This window comes from Lagopus muta, chromosome 10 (assembly GCF_023343835.1).
Source record: "Lagopus muta isolate bLagMut1 chromosome 10, bLagMut1 primary, whole genome shotgun sequence".
NCBI classification, from domain to species: Eukaryota; Metazoa; Chordata; class Aves; order Galliformes; family Phasianidae; genus Lagopus; species Lagopus muta.
In genome coordinates this window covers 18990948-19012278 of record NC_064442.1, presented here as the reverse complement: position 1 = coordinate 19012278, position 21331 = coordinate 18990948, and the positions used below count along the sequence as shown (strand labels likewise).

General features: G+C 55.3%; 2 protein-coding genes across 21 annotated transcripts; both read right to left on the bottom strand.

Moving 5' to 3' along the window:
• Window positions 1–176: 176 nt before the first annotated feature.
• AP3B2 (adaptor related protein complex 3 subunit beta 2) lies at window positions 177–11016 on the bottom strand. Of its 2 annotated transcripts, XM_048956342.1 has the most exons (28): window positions 10729–11016; window positions 8499–8574; window positions 8320–8394; window positions 8150–8245; window positions 7901–8061; window positions 7652–7718; window positions 7171–7353; window positions 6867–7043; window positions 6536–6633; window positions 6334–6388; window positions 6112–6183; window positions 5884–5946; window positions 5530–5662; window positions 5339–5448; window positions 5085–5261; window positions 4819–5005; window positions 4622–4740; window positions 4360–4471; window positions 3915–4128; window positions 3662–3833; window positions 3534–3588; window positions 2893–2999; window positions 2566–2797; window positions 2391–2475; window positions 1689–1786; window positions 1567–1590; window positions 833–971; window positions 177–545 (listed from the first exon to the last, which is right to left on the bottom strand). In XM_048956342.1, exons 1-28 carry the CDS (start codon window positions 10839–10841, stop codon window positions 395–397), a joined length of 3351 nt encoding a protein of 1116 aa, XP_048812299.1. In that variant the 5' UTR covers window positions 10842–11016; the 3' UTR covers window positions 177–394. The 2 variants fall into 2 exon arrangements, with proteins under 2 accessions (XP_048812299.1, XP_048812300.1); XM_048956343.1 differs by lacking the exon at window positions 1567–1590.
• A 5694-nt stretch (window positions 11017–16710) lies between these two features.
• On the bottom strand, window positions 16711–20747 carry LOC125698262 (uncharacterized). 19 transcript variants are annotated; one of them, XM_048956381.1, is made up of 10 exons: window positions 20636–20747; window positions 20457–20543; window positions 20166–20249; window positions 20003–20020; window positions 19568–19829; window positions 18928–19160; window positions 18029–18856; window positions 17722–17951; window positions 17609–17644; window positions 16711–17211 (listed from the first exon to the last, which is right to left on the bottom strand). In XM_048956381.1, exons 2-7 carry the CDS (start codon window positions 20493–20495, stop codon window positions 18836–18838), a joined length of 657 nt encoding a protein of 218 aa, XP_048812338.1. In that variant the 5' UTR covers window positions 20496–20543; window positions 20636–20747; the 3' UTR covers window positions 16711–17211; window positions 17609–17644; window positions 17722–17951; window positions 18029–18835. The 19 variants fall into 19 exon arrangements, with proteins under 19 accessions (XP_048812338.1, XP_048812340.1, XP_048812335.1 ...); XM_048956383.1 differs by having other exon boundaries at window positions 19568–19769; window positions 20166–20222; XM_048956378.1 differs by having other exon boundaries at window positions 20136–20249; window positions 20457–20474.
• Between the last annotated feature and the right edge of the window lie 584 nt (window positions 20748–21331).

Sequence of the window (21331 nt, the reverse complement as noted above, 5' to 3'; positions counted from 1 at the left end):
ACACCTCACCTCAGGGTCCTCTATCGTTATCAGACAGCGTACAAAGTCATTCCTGCTCATGCATATGCCCTGCAAGTACAGGAGGCGAGGTCTCCCCATGAGGGCTCTGTCCCCGATGCTGAGGGCACCCGCTGGGACTGCCCCAATCCCTGCACACACGCAGCGGAGGAGAAGGCTGCGGGCTGGAGGAGAGCTTTATTGGCCATAATAAATAGAGTTACACGGGGCGACTGGTGAGAGACGGGTGGTAGGAGCCACTGCATCTCCACTGAGGGACATCATCCTGACCCGCTCCATGGAGGCTGGGGCAGGGAATAGCCCTGTAATAGGGACAAGAGGATCTGGGGACAGCAACGCGGGGCAGAGGGGTGGAGGAGTGCAGAGGGGCCGGCCGTCACTGCGCCAGGGCCTGGATGATGTCCTTCACCAACATGGTGCCGATGACCATCTTCTCACTGTTGACGGTCAGCTGGGCCGCCGCTCCCTCCCGCCACTCCAGGGTGATGAGCACCAGGCTCCCGCTGGTCACCGTCTTGGCCGCAAACCTGTCCGCCAGCAGACATGAGGCGTCAGGGAGAGCTGAGCCTGCACTGCCACCCTGCCCCTGTCCCTGGGATGGGGAGCGGGGAGGTGTCTGCCACCCGCAGCCACTGCCGTAGGGGGTTTGTGTGAGGGATCACGCGGGCCCCTTGTCCTATAGGAAGCTGCATAAGGGAGCTGATTTCACTTGGGTAGGGCTGCAGAGAGAACCATGTATGTCCAGACCCCAACTTTGTCCATGCAGTGGGTCCCACTCCCAGGGAAGCTGAGATGCTACAAGGTGTCTGGCTACCTGTACTCGTTGTCAGCTCCACAGGGCACACGTCCCACGTTGGCAGCCGAGGTCACTTGCTGGACGATGGCGTGGTCGCTCCGGCACTTCTCAGGCAGTGTCAGCTTCTCTGTGATCTCACTCATGCCCGTCAGCTTCCCTGGAGCAGGCAGCAGATGCCCTGCCCATCTCTGGCCACCACTAGTAGTGGCCATGTCCCCACCAGGACCCATTTTGCTGTCCTCAAGCCAAGCCCTCAGTCCTGTCCTCTCCCATTCCAGCTCAGCTCTGTCCCAGGACACCTCTGGATCCTCAGTGAGGTCCTGACTCCCTGTCCCGGTTGCTCCTCTTTAGCTTGGCAGAGCTGGATTTGGGAAAACCTTTCCTCCATGATCCTTTCCAGGCTTGTCCCTGTCACCCTGCCTGGTGGTGGTAGGCTGTGGCCATGTCCCATGTCTCTAGGGATGGGCTCCTCCAGGCACCAGCAGTGCAAGGTGATGGAGCCAGGTTCCACAGGCACTGAGCACCCACCATAACCTGGCATCTCCAGCTCACACATCTCTTACAGTGTGGTGGCACAGGGCCAGGGCGTCCCTGTCACTTACCACGAAGTGACATGATGTTCCTGTGCCAAACGGGAAGGGGTATGGGGACCCTGTGAAGACCCGTGGACAGGATCTTGAGATGTCCCACTACCCCACAGGGCTACTCTGGTGCCAGAGGGGAACAAAGGGAGCTACTCTAGAGCCACTTACCCTCACCCCGCCGCGCAAGGTGCTCTGGGCCACGGCACAAGTGGCAGGGGGACAAAGCATGCAGTGAGTGCCACCGTGGGGATGGTGGGTGACCCCCCAGCCTGGCCCTGGTCGCCACTCACCCTGCTCCTTCCTGAACTCGTTCTCGCTCATGAAGACAGGGGCCATCAGCTCCCCAACCGGTGGCTGAATGGAGACGTAGAAGTGGCGCGTGTGGGTGCTGGGGACACAAGCGGGTGAGAGGGAATGCATGAGAAGACTTTACTTCCTCCTGCCCTGATCCTAGCCCTAAGCCATCACATGCAGGACAATGACTGGAGGGAAACCGAGGCACAAAATGGCTGGGGAATAGGAGATTCCATCAGATTGGACTTGGGACTGCTTCCACATCCTTGTATCCTAGTGCCTGTCCCACTGTCCTCTGGAGCACCCCGTGTCCATGCCATTTTCCTCATCCCCTGGAAGGACCCTGGGGCCCATCCTGGTGTCCCCATCCCCTGGAGAGACTGTGCCTGCCCCACTGTCTGCTGGAGTTCACCATACCCTGTCCTGCTGTGTCTGGGGTACTCCAGTGCTCTGTGCTGGTATCCCTTGTCCCCTAATGCCCATCTAGCTGTCCCTGAAGTCCCTGTCTTGCCATTCCTTGTCCCTTCGGCTCCTTCGTACCCTGTCCTGCTGTCTCCCAACCACTGGTGTAGCCAAAGTCTTGTCCTGCTATCTATTGTTCCCTGCAGCCCTGTGTCCACTGGAGAGATGTTGCTACCCATCCCACTGTCCCCAACCCCTGAGACACCCCTCCTGTCCCCTCCTACCCAGTCACTCACCACAGCTGGAAGTTGGCTGTCTGGGTGGAGTCACAGAAGTCAATGCCCATCACCACGCTGGCTGTGTCCCCGGGTGCCAGGCTCTCTGAAAGCACAGCGCTGCCACTGTGTCCCACCTCCCCTCCACCACTGTCCCCTTGCACCCCCAAAGCACCGGTGCTGTGCTACACCATACCAATCTCAGGGAACTCCTGGATCCGCATGCCCGCAAGCAGCTTGGGCTCGCTGACCCGCAGGCTCTTCACCTCGGCGTCGGTGTTATTGGAGATCTGGATCTGGACAGCCACCATGTGCGGGTCTCCCGGGAAGGGACGGCGGCTGAAGCAGTACTCGACTGAGAGCCCCTCGCCCGCCATGCGGTGCAGCAGCTCATATGTCCTCACCGCACCAAACGCTGGGCTCAGCAGCTGCCAGGGACCACGGGACAATGTGGGCCACCAAGCCCATCCCCTGGGTGACAGGGGTCTGTGTAGCCCATGGGAGGAACGTAGAGGACACTTACGGCAGGTGCCAAGGAGGTGTCGGTAAGCGTGAGGCCCTCCAGGTCAGTCACCAGGCTGGTGGAGATGATGCTGCTAGAGGGGACAGGCTGGGGAGGTGGGGGGGTGACTGTGGGGGGAGGAAAGGGTTAAGAAAGCTCCAATCAGCCACAGTCCTATGGGGACAGTCCTATGGGGATACCACATGGGGACAATGTCAGTGGCACAGGCACATGGAAACAGCTACATGGGGACAACAGCAGAGGGACACCAACCACATGAGGACAGCCTCAGTGGTGTATCCCCATGAGGACAACAGTAGAGGGACACCACGCGGGGACAGCTTCAGTGGTGTAGTCCCGTGAGGAAACAGCAGAGGGACATCAATCACATGGGGACAGCTACATGGGGACAGCCCTGGTGGCATAGTCACAAGGGGGAAGTCCCTCAGGCACCACCCCAGGAGGAATGCAGCAGGGGACATCCTGGTGGCACAGTCACCTTCCTCACAACCGGCCTCAAGAGACAGGAGCTGTCCATCCCACAATCTCTGTCCCCATTCCTGCTCATCCAAAGACCCCACACATCCCTGCATTCCCCTACAGACACTCATGCCTCAGTTTCCCCAGAGCCACCACCATGGCCATCCCATTCAGCCACTCACAATCATCCAGGTCGAGCAGGGAAATCTCCTTGGGGCCGGCCTTGCTGCTAGGGGCCTACAAGACATCAGAGACATGGGGTGAGCAGAGGGCAGGGATCCTCCCAACCTCCTCCCGGCCCAGTCCTCACCGTCTTCCTCCTCTTGGCCTCCACCACGGTTGGTGCCTCAGTGCCAGAGTCTGATCCCGAGGAGCTGCTCTCAGAGGCGCTGGCCTCCTCTGATGAGGTCTCAGCACGACTTTTCTTCCCCTGTGGCCTTGCAGCCTTTTTCACCTTTTTTCCCTCAGCCTCCTCCTCCTCACTGGAGCAGCAGGGAGAGGGAAGATTTAGGGAAGGCCATGCCACCAACTTGGCTGGGAGGGATCCAGCCTCCCCGGCTTACCTGCCCACGCTCCCTGGGGATGCCTTCCGGGGGCCTCCCTTCTCCTTCCTCTTCTTCCTCTTCTCCTCCTCCTCCTCCCCTTCCTTGTCCTCTGACTGCTCCCCGCTGCCTTCCTCTTCCTCCTCCTCCTCCTCCTCATCCTCCTCGTCGCTGCTGGAGCTGGAGGTGCCAGAGCTGCTGCTGCTGCCACTCTCCTCACTGTCGGACTCAGGTTCTGCAGGGAACATGGTTCAGTCCTACTGCTCTGTCCCTACATCTCCACCATACCCCACAGTGTCCCACTGCATCCCATGTCCCCAGAGCTGCTCATGGCATCCTACAGCACCCCCGCATCCCCCATCACATCCCAGCTTCCCCTGTGCGATGGGATGTCCCCAGCGTGGTGACCCCGGCCATGATGTCTTCTGCTTGATGCCCCACCATGATGGCTCCACCGGGTCCTCACCACTATCTGCTGATTCTGTGGGCCCCGACTCCCCCTCTGAGTCAGAGTAGAAAGGTTTTTCCACCTTCTCCTTCCTTTTCTCCCGGCTGGTGCACTTGGTCCACTCAGGAACCTGCTGACACAAGGCTTGTTAGGGTTCTCACCCAAAGTGGCTGTGTGGTCACCAGGGAGGGGATATGTGGCACCTTCTGAGTTCTCCCAAAACCTCAGCAAGATGTCCTGACCTTAGTATATCCCATGTACACTGGGGTGCCCCACACACCTCCACATTCCTCACAGAGGGGTCTGGAGCCTCATCTGGCCAGTCTGGCAGCTCCTGGTACCCAACAGCCTTGGCATTGAGCAGATGGGACAGGGATCCCAGCTGGAAATGGTCCCGGTCTATGGCAGAATGAGAAGTGATTGCAGCTCAGGAACAGCTCACCCCATGTCCCCACACCCTGCAAGCAGATTGGGTACCTTTGAAAGAGGACTCCAGGATGGGAGCGGGTTTCTGAGCCAGGAAGAGCTTCTTGGCATATTTGTTGAGGGCCCCACTCTTCTCGGTGGGCACAATGAGCTGGCGGATGAAGCGAGCACGGTCACGGATGTCGTAATTTTGATCGTACTTGGCCAAGTTGAGCACGTACTGGGTCAGCAGCTTGCTCTGCACAGAGGGACATGCTTAGGGCCAGTCTCTGGGCTAAGGAAACTGAGGCAGGCCATGGGGCCGTGTCACAGGGTACCTGTTTGGAGTTAGTCAGATAGAGCTTGGCCGCGAGGTTGATGACCTGCAGCTTAACGATGTCTTCCTCATTAGTGAAAGATTTAGCCATCTTGCGCAGCACGTCAGGTGCGATCTTGGGCACGTGCTCACAGTACTCTCCGATCAGCCACAGGATGCTTGCCCGCGCCATCGGCACCTGCAAAAGAATCCCACGTATGTGGCATCGCTGCCACCCTCTCCCCTCCAGAGAAGGACACACATGCCTTGACCCACCTGGATGTTATCGGTGAGCTTGGCCATGTGCTTGATGATCTCACTGTGCTGAGCTGGCTGCATCTGCAGCAGCTTCTTGATGACAACCACGGACTCAGCCACCACCAGCTCTGTGGGTAGAGACTCAGCCTCAGGGGGATCCTTCCTGAGGGGCAAGGAGCCCGTATTTCACCCCCACCTTGTGTGCTCACCATCCCGGTTGGAGAGGAGCTGGACCAGACCATTGAGGCAGGTGTCCCGCACCTTGCCGATGTTGGTGGCACAGCGCCCAATGGCTTGGATGGTGGCTGCCACAAAATCCTTGTCCATGCTGCGGATATAGGTCTGCACAGGCAGAGCATGTCACTTGTGTGCCAGCACTGGGTATCCCCACCATGTGGTGGCCTTCCATTGGGGTTTTCTGAAGCCACCCATGGGGTTGGCACAGCTTCAGCTCTCTCCTCCCACTGGGGCTCTCCTCTGCCCCCCCACAGTGGCATTTTGGCACCTAGAGCCATGCCACAGTGGCAACATGGTGCCTAAATCTGCCTGTGGCCATGACATACCTGAAACTCCCTCAGGATGGTGGAGATGTTGGTCTCATTGGCCAGGTTGGTGAGCACCTCCAGCTGCAGGAAGAAGGAAAAGAGTCTGCTTGAGGACATGACCTGAGGACACTGAGCCCGTGGTGCCCACCTGTCCCTCTAGCATGGAGGATGGCTGCTCCATGTTGCAGAGCTCCAAGGTGCCCCAGAGTCCCCAGTCCTGGGCCCTGCCAGGTGTTTCCAGCTCACCTTGAGGATCTTGATCTGTGTGGGGTCCGTGGAGCGGATGTAGAAGCTCTTGAGGTAAGGCTCAAACATTCCCTGCGCAGAGAGCCAGAGGTATTAGTACCATCATTGTCTCTACCATGCTCACCCATGGGCAGGTTGCCCTGGTGACTGGCTGCCAGACAGTCCTCATTCCACTCCAGAGTTAACAAGGCTGACTCCTCCAGCACCAGCACGCAGACTCACCCGCCGTTTGATGGACATGGTGGCCACATTCTGCAGCACAACATACTGCACCTCGCTGTCGGAACAGATTGTGGACTACCATCAGGAGCAGACTCACCATCAAGGTAGTGCTACCACAATGCCTCCACCCCTTATCCGGGATGTCTGAGCCTCCCCGTGGATCTCACTGGTGGAGAACCACCAAAACCCATGTGCCACATACCTGTGACTCCGCAGGAGCCGCACCAGTGCCTTGGCAATGACGCCAACCTCTGCCTTAGGTGCCAGGTGGAAGTAGAGCTGTGCCACAGCCATCACCACCTGCAGGGAGACACATGCCTGTCCCCAGTGGTTCATGGAGGATTGCTGTGTCCCCTAATGTCCCTCCCAGCAGCACACGGAGGAAGCTGAACCCTGGGGAATGCCACCATGGAGACCTCTCAAGACATTCCCAGCACCCTGGTGGGTTCTTGCCCGGTGGGCATATCGTGAGCCCAAGGCTAAGGAACACTGCTGATGGCCCGGGGGACAAGAAGGGTTAGAACTGGGCTCACTGCAGCATTGCGGCTCTGCAGAAGGGGTTTGGTGTTGCGCAGCAGCAGGCGGTGGTCGGGGTCCATGACGTAGGGTTTGCGCTTGGCCAACGAAGCTGCCTCTGCCTTGGCATCCTTGGTATCCTCTTCCTCGGAGCCGTAAAAAGCCTTCTCTGCACTCTCCTCTAGTAGGGATTCCTGCCAGCAATACCCACTTTCACTCTACAACCCTAACCACAGCTGTAGGGCACTGGAGCATCCCTGGTGTCAAGGTGGCTGGGGACACTCCAAGATGGACAGGACGCCCTAAGGTTCTCAAACTCACGTTCTGGTTGGGACTGAGGAACTGGGTGCGTGCATAGCGGGTCAGCATGTTGATGATCACCACCTGGCCCCATTCCTCCACATCAATGAGCAGGTTGCAGAGCTTGCGGTAGTTCTTGTGAATGAGGTCGATGCGCTCCGGGCAGACCTCCTCAAATGCCATCACCACGCTGCCGGCCACCAGCTGTGGAGGGAAAGTTGGGGTGGCTCACTGGGATGGTGGCATCTCCAAGAGGATGCTGGTTTTGTGGGGAAGAGGACTTCCCCACAAGGATGATGGTTTGATAGGGATGGTGGCATCTTTGTAGGATGCCATCTCTGTGGGTACGGCTGCATTCCTGTGAAGATGCTAGATCAGTGGGATGGTGACATCCTAGCGAGGAAGCTGGCACTGCAGAGATGGTGGCACCCCCAGGAGGATGCTGGCTCAGCAGGGACAACAGCATCTTCATATCTGGGGATAAGGGAGAACCAGAGCTCACCGTGGTCTTGTCTGCCAGCAGCTTCTCAATGACTTCGATGAGCTGATCCTTCTGGTCTGAGTCAAGACTGCAAGAGAAGAGTGGGCTTGGTGTGGGTGGGCATGTAACCAGCCCCCCAAGCCCCCCATCCCTCTTGGCACCAAGCAGCTGAGACCCCACCACCAAGATCTGCGCCCCCAAAATTTAGCAACAAGAAGATGCGCAGAGCTTTCAGTGTGTTTTTCTCATTCTCAGCAGCCATCCTATTACCTATAGAGCTTTGGGATGGCATGGGCAGCTGTCTTCCGCACATATGGGGACATGTCTGATGCAGCTTCTTTGATGGCCAGCATCATGATGGGCACGATGATGGGCACACGGATGCTGGAGAGGACGCGCAGAGCACTGGCACGGATCAGCTGGTTGGGGTCCTACTGGGATATATGCATTGCTGCAACGAGCCAGGACAGCCTTACGGCCTTCTTGCCAGCCCCAGAAAGGGGCAGGAAGGATTCCCACCTTGAGGCCCCGCTGGAAGGTGGAGATGGAGAGCAGGGCTAGATCCTGCTGCTCCTCTGCGTAGCGCACCAGGTACACATATACCAGCTTCTTCACCTGCGAGATGGAGACCAAACACTCCCAAATCCCTCCCAAACAGGGAGCACCCCAAACCCCAGGAACAACCTCACCTCAATGTTCTTGCAGGCGACATTCTTCACTACGGCTGGAAAGAGGTCGGAGGCATTTTTGCCCCGGGCGATCATCTAGGGAAGGAAGCAGTGGTGTGACTCGGGGTGGCTGGTGTGGCACGTCACGGCACAGCACAGCCCGGCATGGCACACAAAGCACTGCACGCAGCGCAACCCACCGCCACGATCCTCTTCATAGCCTCCAGCTTGAGTGAGTCCTTGTTGCTGTCCAGCATCTCCTTGAGGTCATCATGCCTGCACCACATCAGGGTGGAAAGTGCTGCTGGCCACTTTTAGCCCTTTTTAGCCCTCTTTTTAGCCCTTTCCCATGGTGAGAGATGCCTGCAACCTGACCCCTTGGGGCTGTGCAATATTGATGGAACAGGAGTTGGGTTACAGCTGCATGCAAAAGGAGCTGGAGTGACTGGCCACCAACCCTGTCTCCCTCCTGGTCATCGGCTTGATGTCTCTTGTCCCCTCCTGGGCACTCTGGTGTGCATGCACCCCAACAAAGAACCTTTCCCCTGTGCTCTTCTTGGTGTGGGCACATCCAGCACCTGTCACCGCTATCAACTCTTATCAGGCTGACTGCCAACAATGTCCCCTTTTATAAGACATATCTGTCCCCACCAAACCAGGAGGGACTTGCAAGTCTGCATCTACCCACAACAGCCCCATCTTCACCACAAAATGGCAATTTTCCCAAACCAGGACAGATCTGCACCAAAACAACTCCACTGCTTGGTGAGTCTTCTGGGGCACGCGACATCCCAGGACCTCCTAGAACAATGCTCATCCCCGGCCACCGCTGTCACTATCCCTGGGGGCTCCCTGGGGAGTTCTTACCGCGGTGGCTGCCCGGTGCTGGCAGCCACCTCATCCTTGGGGGCTGCCAGTGGCCGCAACTCGTCAGCACGCAGCGCGCTGTAGCAGGTGGGCGGCCCGGCCTCAGTGGCCAGCACTGGGCTAGTCACCTCCTCAGCCACATCACTGCCTGCCACCGATTTTGGCCGCAGCAGCTTCTGCACAGGTGGCAGTGAGAGCATTGCTGCAGCTGGGGGTGGTCCTGGGGACAGCAGGGATGGTGGCAGGGCTGTGGCTCCGCTCCTCCTCCTGAAACCTGATGCTGGGCTTTGGGTTGGGTTGCAGTGACAACCCAACAAGGCCACCAAGATGCTGTGAGGTCCCAAGTGCCATCCATCCTGCCTCCAGGATGTGGGAATGTGGCATGGAGATGCTCCTCTGGGGACTCTGAGTGGCTCAGTCTTTTCTGGGGACATCCCTGAAGGGATGGGACAGCTGTGGGTGTTCCAGTAGAGTGACGGGTGACACCTGGGACTCATGGGAACAGCAACAGATCCCATGTGGCCACAGAGAGACGGAGCAGCATGTGGGTGATGGAGCCACTGCCAGGGGTCAGGGATGGGGGACATTGCTAGGCTGAGGGACTTTGCCAAGGGGTCAAGAATTGGTGAATCCGTCAGGAGGTCAGAGAGGGGGACTGCAACAGAGTAGGGGACACTGCATAGAGCAAAGGTGGGAGACAGTGACAGAGTGGGGGACATTGCCTGCAGGTGAGGGGACAATGGCAGATGGTCAGAGTGGGGGACATTGTCAGGGGATCAGGGATGGGTGACACTGCCAGACGGGGTCAGGAACTGGGGAAACTGCTGGGAGGGCTGAGATGGGGGACAGTGACAGAGTGGGAGACACAGCATAGTCTAGGATAGTGTCAGGATGGGGAACGTTGCCAGGGGGTGAGGGGACAGTGCCAGCATGGGGGACATACGCAAGGGGTTGGGGTAGGGGACACTGCCAGCCTGAGGGACAGTGCTGAATTGAAGGGGGTCAGTGACAAAGTGGGGGACATTTTGTGAGGATCAGTGATTGGGGACAGTGCTAGCAAGGGGAGTACTGCCAGTAACGGACTGGGTACCATGCCAGGCTGGGGAACATTGCCAGGAGAGTGGGGGGGGACCTTCCTTTCCCCTCTTCCTTTGCCCATCCTCCCCCCCCCCCCTTCACACTGCCCCATATCCCCCAGCCCCATGAAGCCTGCTGGCCGCAAGTGGCACCTGCCATCCCCCTGCCATTGGGCACTGCATGCCCAGCACAGGGCATGGAAACCCTGCAGCCCCACCGCCCCGTGCCCCAGCGGATCCCAGCTGAGGGAGCCGGGTCCGTATCTGGAGGCCACGTCCCCCTCTGGGGACAGCGAGGAGGCTGCTTCCCATCCCCACCGCTCCCCACACCCCGTACTCCAAAACGCAGCTTTCCCCTTTTGAGAAAGATGCCGCATCTCCATCCGTGTCCCCATCCCGAGGTGGGGTCACCGCCAGCCTGCAGCCATTGTCCCCGTGGGCTGTGTGTGTGCGCGCGCATGTGCCACCCGCGTCCCCGCGTCCCCACCTCTTGTAGTCGGAGGCGAAGATGCCGCCGCTGGCGGGGTCGTGGCCGTACTCGGGCTCCCCCAGGCTGGAGGACCCCCCCTTCTCCTCGCCGTAGGCCGGGCTGGCCGCCATGGCGCTGCTGGCGCAGGCCGGGATGCGCAGCCTGGGGACGCCGCACTGATGTCAGCGGCGTGCGAGAACGGCCACCGCCACCGCTTAAAGGCACCGGGGAGCGCGGCGGCCCGCGGAACCGCGCGGCCTGGGGGATGCTCGGCCGCCGGGTTTCAGGGCGATGCACCCACGTGGCTCACCCCCCCACCACCCCTCCTCCCCCCATAAAGAAAGGATGGAGGAGGAGGATTTCCTCTCCTGAAACACTGGGGTCTGCAGCCCTGCAGAGGGAGTTGAGGAGCTTAGGGGCAAAGCGTCGCCTGGGGTCTTGTTATTCGGGGTGTGTGTCATTATTATTTAATCTGGGATGCCGTTGTTTGGGATATCGGCGTTTGGGATGTGGTTATTTGGGATACTGTTGTTCAGGATGCTGCTATTCTTTTTATTCTTTTTATTCTTATCACCATCACTATTATTGTAGGGGATATATACTGTATAATATATACTAAGATTATAATTCACTATTATTATCCCCTACTATTACTATCCCCGTCATTACTGCCATTACTAATGGCAGTAATATTATTACTAATATCACTTCCATTGTTGTTGTTATTCACAGATAGTAGCACTATTTGTGCATGAGCCTTATCACAGAATCAGGGAATCATTAAGTTTGGAAAAGACCTCTGAGAACATCTTGTCCAACTGTCCAAAATGGTTATAATTATTTAATAATAATGGTACATATAATAATCATGTGCAATGGTCACTGTGGGCTGGGATAGAGTGTAAATTGTCCACGGAGTTCATTTAGTCCATAACTGTGAGCTCTACCTGTCATAACAGTCCTTTGGCACAGGAGGAACGATTCACAGTTGGGTTACTGCATGCAGAAGCTAGTTCTGGTTCCATCAGTTTGTCCTTCTTTAACCTGGGTACTTCTTACTGTAATACTGTTAGCAAGGCATACAACAACCGTAACAATGGTGACATACAGTATTATGTAGCAATGCAACATGCTATTCAAGTTCTTGGCTGTTCTCATCCAGCATCGGATCACCGTGAGGTACACACAGACATCCCCATCCTTCCTCATTACCCACCACGTGCACCCAGGTCCCTGTGCAGAAGAAATCCCATGAATAGGCTTGCCTTTTCCTAAGGCACGAGTAACCCAAACTGCCTTTGGGTACGTGTTCTTTATGTGCACCACCAGGACTTCATCCCCTTTTATGGTACACAAGAGGTTTGACTGGGCAGGACGAGCTTCATTGGCAGATCCCCAAAAGTGGACTAATCAGGAGGCTTTTGCTAGATGCGTGTCTCACTGTTTGCATGTCCCAGCACCCATTGCTCTCAGTGTAGTCTTGAACAGTCCACTGTACCATTTGATTTTGGTGGGTGTGCGCGGCAGGGGATGCGATGTAACCACTTAGTGCCACGCTCCTTGGCCCAAGTGCTTATAAGGTTGTTTTGGAAATGAATCCCTTTGTCTGACTCAATTCTTTCTGGGGCTCCATGTTGCCACAAGACTTGCTTTTCTAGAGCCAGGATAGTATTTTGGGCAGGAACATGGTGCACGGGATGCGTTTCCAGCCATCGGGTTGCTTCCACTGTTGTACGCACATGGCCTTTGCCATGGCAAATTATGTGGGAGTGTGATACAATCCACCAGCCAGGCCACCCATATTTATATTTCAGCCATCGTCCTACATACAAAGGGGCTTTATTTGCTTGTTTTGATTAATTACAACACATATTTCACATTCATGGATAAACCATGAAATAGCATCCATGATCACATCCACCCCTCAATTGCAAAGCACATCTATGGGTTGCATCTCTTCCTTGGTGGCCTGGAGTGTCATGGGCCCACTGAGCTAGAAATAATTCACTCTTATGTAGCCAGATTGATCTACCTGCCACTGCTGAAGCTAAGAGAGGTACTCAGTGAGTTCTTTGCCTCAGTCAGGCTTCCCACAGCCGTCGTGTCCCTGAACCTCTAGGTAGGGGCTGGGGGAGCAAAATCACTCCCAGTGTAAGAGAGGAGATCATTTGTGACAACCTGAAGGAAGGTGATGAAGAAAGGAAAGAAACAGAGCCCTCCTGGTTCTGTGACTTTTGAATACAGACAGACATGTGGGTGAAGAGGTGATTGGTGGCCATGTTGGCCTTAGCCACCATGAGGCAGTCACATTAAAAATCCTTGGTGATAGGAGGAAAGCTGCCACCAAAGCCTCTATCCCAGAGATGGAGAGAGCAGATTCTGGGCTACTCAGAGAACAATTTGGTAAGGTCCCCTGGGAAACTGCTTTTAAAAGCAGTGGGGTCCTTCAATGCTGGTCACTTTTTAGGAACCTCTCTGAGCACAGAACAGGCAGTTACAAAGCGTCGAAGTCAAGCAGGCAGGGCAGAAGGCCAGCCTGGCTGAACAGGGATCTTCTTCCAGAGCTTAGGCTTAAAAAAAACAAATTGTATGGCTGCAAGATTAGGAAACACGGGAAGACTACTGCTCACTTCTGCAGGGAGAAATGTAGTCATAGCTCAGGTAGAGTTGAAACTGGCCGATATGTGGGAAACAATAAAACCATTTTTTTTATATGTTAACAACAAAAGGAGAACCAGAGAGAACATTTGTTTGTTACTTGATGAGAATGGCCGCCTTACCAACAGGGAAATGGACAAAGCAGAGATATTTAATGCCTTCTTTGCCTCTGTCTTCCTCAGTGATGTTGGGCTCTGGCACCTCAGGTGCCTGGAGTTGAAGGACAGTGAGTGCACTAACAATCAGTTCCCAGCCAACCCTGAACTTGTTTGGGATTTCTTGCTCCACCTGGAAGTACAGAAGTCCATCAATCACCAACAGCCTGAGATTCTGCACCTGGGCAGCGGCAACAGTAGATACAACCTGGGGGTTGAGATGCTGAAGAGCAGCCCTGCTGAAAAAGATTTGGGGGTCTTGGTCAGCAGCAAGTTGAATGTGAATCAGAAGTGCTCATCAAGCTGCTTTCCACTATCTTTCACCAGGGTAAGATTAGATTGGACATCAGGAAAAACTTCTTTACAGACAGGGTTGTGAAGCACTGGAATGGGCTCCTCAGGGAGGTGGTTGAATCACCATCCATGGATGTGTTTAAAAACCATTTGGATGTGGTGCTCAGGGATATGATTTCGTGGTGGGCTGTTAGAGTGAGGGTAGTATGGTTAAGTTGCAGTTGGACTTGATGGTCTTTAAGGTCTTTTCGAACCTGAGCAATTCTATGACTCTATCAGCAGTCTTGATCAACAGGGGAGGTCTCAGAAGAAAGGAGACGGCCTGTGTACATAAGCGTGACACTCATGTGCAAGAGGGGTTGGAAAGAAGATCTGGGAATCTCCAGGCCTGTCAGCCTGACCTTGGTGTGGGGAATGTCATGGAGCAGATCATCTTGAGAGTGGGACCAGACCCTAGGGGACAACCAAGGGATCGGGAATAGCCAGGGAGGTTGGCCAACATCATCTCCTTCTGTGAACAGTTAACCCGCCTCCCGTAGGTGAGGGAAAAGCTGTGAATGTAAGTGTACCCGAACTTCAGAAAAGCTTTAACTGTCTTCCACTGCACTTTCAAGACAAGGGACAGATGGATTTGAACTTGGCAAGGGATGTGAAAAATAATAAGAAGCAGTTCTTCAGGTACATAGGAGACAGACAGAAGGAGTGTTCTCCCTCTGATAAATGAGAATGGAGAGCTGGCTTCCTCAGACACAGAAGAAGCTGCGGTGCTCTGTAAGTACTTTTCCTCAGTCTTCACTGGTGGTCAGGATCCTCCACGTCTGCCAGGACCCTGAACATCTAAGTGTGGGTGAGAGGAGCAGATTCCGTCCCACTGTAACAGCGGAACAAGTCCAAGTCCTCCTCATGAATCTGAGTGTACATAAGTCTGCGAGGCTGGATGATATGCATCCTAGGGTTCTGAAGGAGATGGCTGATGTGTTTGCCGAGCTGCTCTCCATCATGTCTGAAAAATCATGGCTGTCTGGTGAAGTCCCTGGTGACTGGAAAAAGGAAAACATTATTCCCATTTTAAAAAAGGGAGAAAGAGTGACCCAGGGAAGTACAGGCCAGTGAGCCTCACCTCTGTGCTTGGGAAGATCATGGAGCACATCCTCCTGGTTACCATGTTAAGGCACATACAAGACAAAGAAGTGATCTGAGACAGTCAGCATGGCTTCAGCAAGGGCAGATCTTGCCTGACCAATCTGGAGGCCTTCTGTGATGGCGTGATGGCTCCAGTGGATGGGGAAAGGCGGTGATGTCATCTACCTGGACTTCTGCAAGGCCTTTGACATGGTCCCTCACCACATCCTTCTCTCTAAATTGGAGAGGTGTGGATTTGAAGGATGGACAGTTGGATGGATTAGGAACTGGCTGGCTGGATGCAGCCAAAGGGCTGTGATCAATGGTTCTGTGTCAGGGTGGAGGCCGGTCACAAGTGGTGTCCCTCAGGGGTTGGTCTTGGGCTCAGTGCTCTTCAGCATCTTCATCAATGACCTCAAAGGACCTCAAAGGACCTCAAAGACCATCTAGCTGCACCCCCGCTACCATGGGCAGGGTCGTCAGCCACTGAATCAGACTGCCCAGGAACCTGTCCAACCCGGCACTGAACGCCTCCAGGGATGGGGCACGCACAGCCTCCCTGGGCAGCTTGTTCCAGTGCCTCAGCACCCTGTGAGTGAAGAATTCCTTCCTAACAATTCACCTAAACCTCCCCTCCCTCAGTTTAAATCCATTCCCCCTTATCCTGTGACTGCCTACTTGTGTGAAAAGTCAGCCCCCTTCCTGCTTGTGAGCTCCTTCCCCTCTTACAGATGGTGCAGCATCGCCTTTTTTCCAGCCACCAGTGTCTTCACCTAAAAGCCAGAAGTTCACAAACATCATTGAGAATGGCTTGGCCACTTTCCTCCTTTGGACTCGGCTGCTAGTGGTGTGGCTGAGCATCCGATTTCTGCAGCTGACTTCATGTCTCTCAGCTCATTTCTGCCCTCTCCCCCTTGGCGCTGCCATCTTCCCCAGACTGACCTCCTGTGAAATGATGCAGCCCAAGAAAGTAGGAAAAAAACACAATTAAATCTGTATTTCATACAGGAAATGTGTCTTTGAAACTGTGAAGCATGAGGATGAAGGGAGGTGGCTGCACCCACCTTGGGGACCCGACCCTCCTTGGGAACACAGCCCTCCTTGGGGACACAGCCCTCCTTGGGGACACAGCCCTTCCTGGGGACCCAGCGCTCCTTGGAGACTCCACGCAGTGGGGAGAAGAGGCAGCAGGGATACTCACAGGCCACCATGACTTCCCCTGCCCTCCAGCACTGCCACCTGCAGCAGAAAGAAGTCTGGGCCCACATCTCTCCCTGCTGGAGCGTGAAACAGCACAGCAGTGTGCCTACTGTGGTGACAATGGGGACTGTAAGCAGGCAGGGACCCCAGAGACAGGTGATGGGTGAGACCATGACCGAGCAGGTCATCCATACCAGGCTGGGGACGCGGTGTGTGCTGTCCCCACTTGGAGCCCGCTGGAGCTTGGTTCTCAGCACCAAAACACACTTCTGTGGTGGAAATCTGGATGGGAGGGGTGGTGGCACAAGCTGTGGCTGGACGCGGTCACTCCCAGGGCTCTGCCCGGCTCTGGTCCCATCTGACACAGACCTGTAAGATGGCGCGGGGTGCAAGGGGCCCACTGGGATCGGCTCCTTGTTCTGTACAGGATAACCAAGGAGTTGGGTCCTGTACCAACACGTTATCTTCAGGAGGCATCAGGAATTTCCTGAACTCCGTGTGATGGTCCCAGCGAACGTCTGGGAGGTTGCAGGCACCCATAAAGACAAGGGAATCTCCAGGTATTATTTGGGATATTATTTTTTATTGCGATTATGTGACATACTATTACATGGGATGCTACTATTTGGATATAGATTGAGTAGTATAAGAAGGATTAAATTTTTCGTTCTAATTACTTAAGATATCATTACCTTGGCTACTATTATTTGGCTATAGATATTAGCAGTACAAGAAGTTGCTGAAAAGAATTGTTATACACAGATAAGCAGTATAATTAACAAGTAATTCTATTTGCAAAATACTCTGAATGCATTGATTATTTGAAGAAGGCAAACACAGTAAGGCAGCAAGAAAGCAGCTTATTAGTATTTCTACCCCTGTGCAGGGGGTGCTGAGCTCCAACTGTGAAATGATCCAGCACAAAAAGATGGAAAGGAACGCTGGCAGAATGGTCATCTTTTGAAGGAAGTGGACATGTGGAAAGACGAATGGTGGAGACAAAGCTCTGCCAGGGGTCTGTGCTGGCGAATGAGACTCTGGAATCCTCTCAGACGATCACGTTGTGCTGTGCCTGGGAGAGTTGGGAGATAGCACCCAAAGCCTCCAAACCTTCTTGGTGAACACAATCGTTCTGGGGGACCTGAACAACTGCTGAGGATGCAGCCCTCCTTGGAAACCCAAACCTGGTGGGAGCTGAACCCTCACTGGGGAACCCAACCATTCTTGGGGACTGAACCATCAGTGGGGAAAAAAGCCCTCTTTTGGGAACCCAACACTTCCAAGGATCCTGCTTGCCTTGTGGAACCCAGACCTCTTGGGGACCGAACCGTCATGGGGGAACTCAACCCTCCTCGGGCATCCAGGTCCCCTGGTGACCCAACCCTCTTCTGGGAACCCGGATCTTGTGGATCCATAACCCTTCTTGGGGACTCAAGCACACGGGGCGCAGTGACACCAAATGTACTCACAGTCAAACTTACAAGTTCCTCTTCATGGCTGTTCACCTGCAGGAAAAGAATATCTTTTGTTCTGGGACTTGTTTGGCCCCACTGCAAATGCCCCAACCTGGCTCCATACTTACAGACTGAAAGCTGAAATTCCCCAGATCCAGCAGATAGAGAGCAAAGTTGATGCAGTTGTTCTCAAATAAATTGTACTTGGCTGTGCTGTTCATCAGCTCCCTGACTTTTCTCTTGAAGGTCTCAAGGTTGATCCCCTCCTTTTTCCTGAGAACCTTGCCTTTCCCCCTCTGCTGTCTCATCAGCTAGAACCCTTCCTTGCTTATTCGCCCAGCACTTGAATATCCGATATCTGAAAAGTGAAGAGTTGGCCATCACCCTGTCGCTCTGTGGGCTGCCATGACATGAAGGCAGGGCACCTGCACTTACTCCGGAAGTGGATGACCTCCCCGTCCCCACAGTAGACAACCGCGTGCTTGAAGCTGAGCGTAGCATTGCTGCTGGACTGCATGTTGAAAAGCACTATGTCCCCAGCCTCAATGCTGTTCTCTGATACTTCCATAAGGATGTTCTTATAATTAGGAAGGAAATCTTGTAGGAGGAAATCTCTCGTCTCTCTTGCTTTCTCCTTGGGAGGGAATGGTGAGAATCAGCTTCAACACAGAAGCAGCCACATCACCCCAAAACTCTGGGGCAGCACACGGAGAGCTGGGGAGAACGGTGATTCAAAGCCCTTCTACTCACCGAACAACTGCTGCTTATGTTTGCCATCTGCAAGGAGAGAAAGGAAATGTCAGCACAAGCGCAGCCATCTTACCTCACTGGAAGTCTCCTGTCCCCCCTGCTCTCCTGATGCTGGTCCGTCCCCCGCGTGGGGCTGGCAGCGTCCTTACAGTGCTGTGCTGGTGGGCAGAGGTGTGGGCAGGCAGCGTGGTGCTGGGGCCGGCACACGCAGCGCTCTGCTCCGTGCAGACACGAGTGGTGAGCGGGACGCTACTTCGTCAAGTGAAACCAAAAGCAAAAGGAGACAGGAAAATCCCAAACGGCTTTATTTTTCTGCTCCTCAGAGTGTTAGTTTTAATTTCCTCTGGTTAGTATCAGGGTGTCATCCATTTGGGTGGTGAGGAGCCCCACATTCTTATTCCCAAATCCTTTATCTCGTATCCTTCATCCCACAGGTAGCCCAGGAAGGGTGCTCCAGACCTATGTGCTCCCCAGGTCGCATCACCACCTTCTTCACTGCAGTGCTGGGAACATCTAGGAGAGAAAACAGCTCTGGTCGAGGCGAGTATCATAATCCCCCCACACCTGAGGGCAAAGACACTCACCATGTCCCCAGTGAGCTGGCCCAGCCCCAACAGGGCAAGGGCGAAGTGGATGCAGTTACAGGTGACAGCATCATAGTCCAGCACCATGTCCATGGCTGCCCGGATCCGCCACTGCAGGGCAGCCGCATCCAGTCCCCCCTTCATCCGCAGCACCTTGGCGGGGCCTCGTGTCCTCAGGAGGTGGCTCTTACCGTGCTTGGCCACAATCCCTGTTGGGGATGTTCCTGAGGTGCCTGTGGTGTAGAGGAGATGGCGTTCAATGAAGGTTGAGGGTCAGAAGGAGGAGCTGGGTCCCCAAATAGGGTAGAGGTGTCCAAATAGGTTTGAAGTGCTCAAGGAGTGTTGGGGTCATCAAGAAGGTTAGGGAGTTGGAATCACTGGAAGTGTTGGGTCCCCAAATAGGGTTGAGGTGCCCAAAAAGAGTTGGGGTCATCCCTTGATGAGTTCCCAGTAACCTGGGGTATTTGTTTCCCGAATTGAGTTGAGATCCCCAAGGAAGACAGGTTATCAAGGAGGTTTGGGGGTGACCTGAGGTGTTGGATCCCCAAATAGGGTCAGGGTGCCCAAGGAGTGTTGTGGTCCCCAAGCATGAGCTGCTTTGCCTCCTGTCCCCTGTGTGGAGTTTCCTCCCACTGCTCACCTTCCAGGTGGATGATCTCCCCATCACCGCAATAGACACCAGCGTGGGCACCCCACCAGCCAGGTCCCCTCGATGCCAGTGGGAAGAGGAAGAGGTCCCCAGGCTGGGGCTCAGCCGCCCCGTTGGGCACCACATCAAAGTGCCGACCCAGCAGCCCCTCACAGAGGAAGAATGCCGCTGTGCTTGCCGCTCCTGCCACTGCCTGGGGACACCACCACATGTCACCTCCAGCCAGGTGCCACCCCACAGGTTTGTGCCTGTCCTGCAGAGGTTTGGATCTCCATGGACCAGGGAAGAGATCTGGGAGGTCATCTCCAATCAACTCAGGTGGACAGCTTGAGTCCAGAGCAACCATGGGCACTGAGCAAAAGCAGGTTTGCCCTATAGGTGGTAGGATGGGTAGCGTGAGGTGCAGCTGTGGATGCTGGCACTTACCTGCTTGGAGCTGCTCACCTGGAAGGACAAACACCCATTGGTCACGCTGGTGGAACTGGGACCCACCTCACCCCAGAACCCAACTGCAGACAATTTTGGGGCAGCGTCACCAAGGTGTGTCCCTTGGTGTCACCTGTGCTGCCTTGATCTGTTCCATCCAAACCTGCCACAGCCAGGAGCGCAGCCAGTACCGGAGCTGGAGGAATGGTGGGACCTTGTCCTGCAGGGTCAGCAGCAAGGAGCTCACCTGGGGGTCAGTGAAGCCAGAACCAGCCTGGTGGCACCCACACCTGCTGTCACCCACCCTGGTGGCACCCACTTCACCCCCAACACCCTCTCCATTCACCCACGTCCCCTTTCCCTCACACTCAGCACAAAAAATGCAGGTGCCACGACCCCAGGGTGGAAAAAGAGGAAGGAGGTAGGATGGCCTCCCTGGTGGCTCCCCAGCTACCTGCTCCAGGAGGTCCATCTGGAAGGAAAGACATGGCATCCACAGAGCTGTGCCACCCTGGCTTGGGGATCTCGGTGTCCCCAAGTCCTTGGCAGGATCACATCACCAAACACCAAGCTATGGCCTCAGTCACCACACTATCCCTGAGGATATGCCTGAGCACTCCTCTCCACCCTCACCTTAGAGACTCCTTCGATGTCCCCTTGTTGTGCTGTGATCCCCAGGCTGCAAGACCCCAAGTTGCTGGCAGTGCCAGCACCCAGGAATGTGCCCAGACTGTCCTGACCGGCCCCACCGCTGCCACTGAGCCCGCCCTGTCCAGGTGACATGGGGCCCTCCCAGGGGGAACAGTCTCCACCTGCTGGGACATTTCCTCCAGTAACCCCTTGATGACAAAAAGGTTGTCACAAAGCGCACAATGGACCTGAGCCTGTGACCACCAGGATGGTGCCACCTCCGCTATCACAGGGCTGTGCCTATGGAACAGCCACCGGGATGTCCCCGGGAAGATGCTTGCCCTTGAGGGTGGGTTTCATGGCCAGGTCAGCCCTGGAGCCCCATTAAAGTTTCATCTGGGGTCAGCAGAGGCTTTGGCAGGGCATGGAGCAGGTGACCTGGGAGCTGTCACCACCACTCGGCATCATTTGTCACAGCGGGAACACAAAGGGAAAAAGAGCTCTGGTAAAGGAGAGCTGATGATGGATGAAACCAGAGCCAGGCCCTGACATGGCTGAGCGCCAGTGGTGGTGTTAACCCATCGCAGTCACCTCTGGTGCCAGCAGGGGCTGCCTGAAGTCCCACATTGCTCTTGTTTCCTTCCAGAGCCTTGTATCTCCTGGTTGCTTTTGCACTCTCTTGATCCCCTTCACCAACTC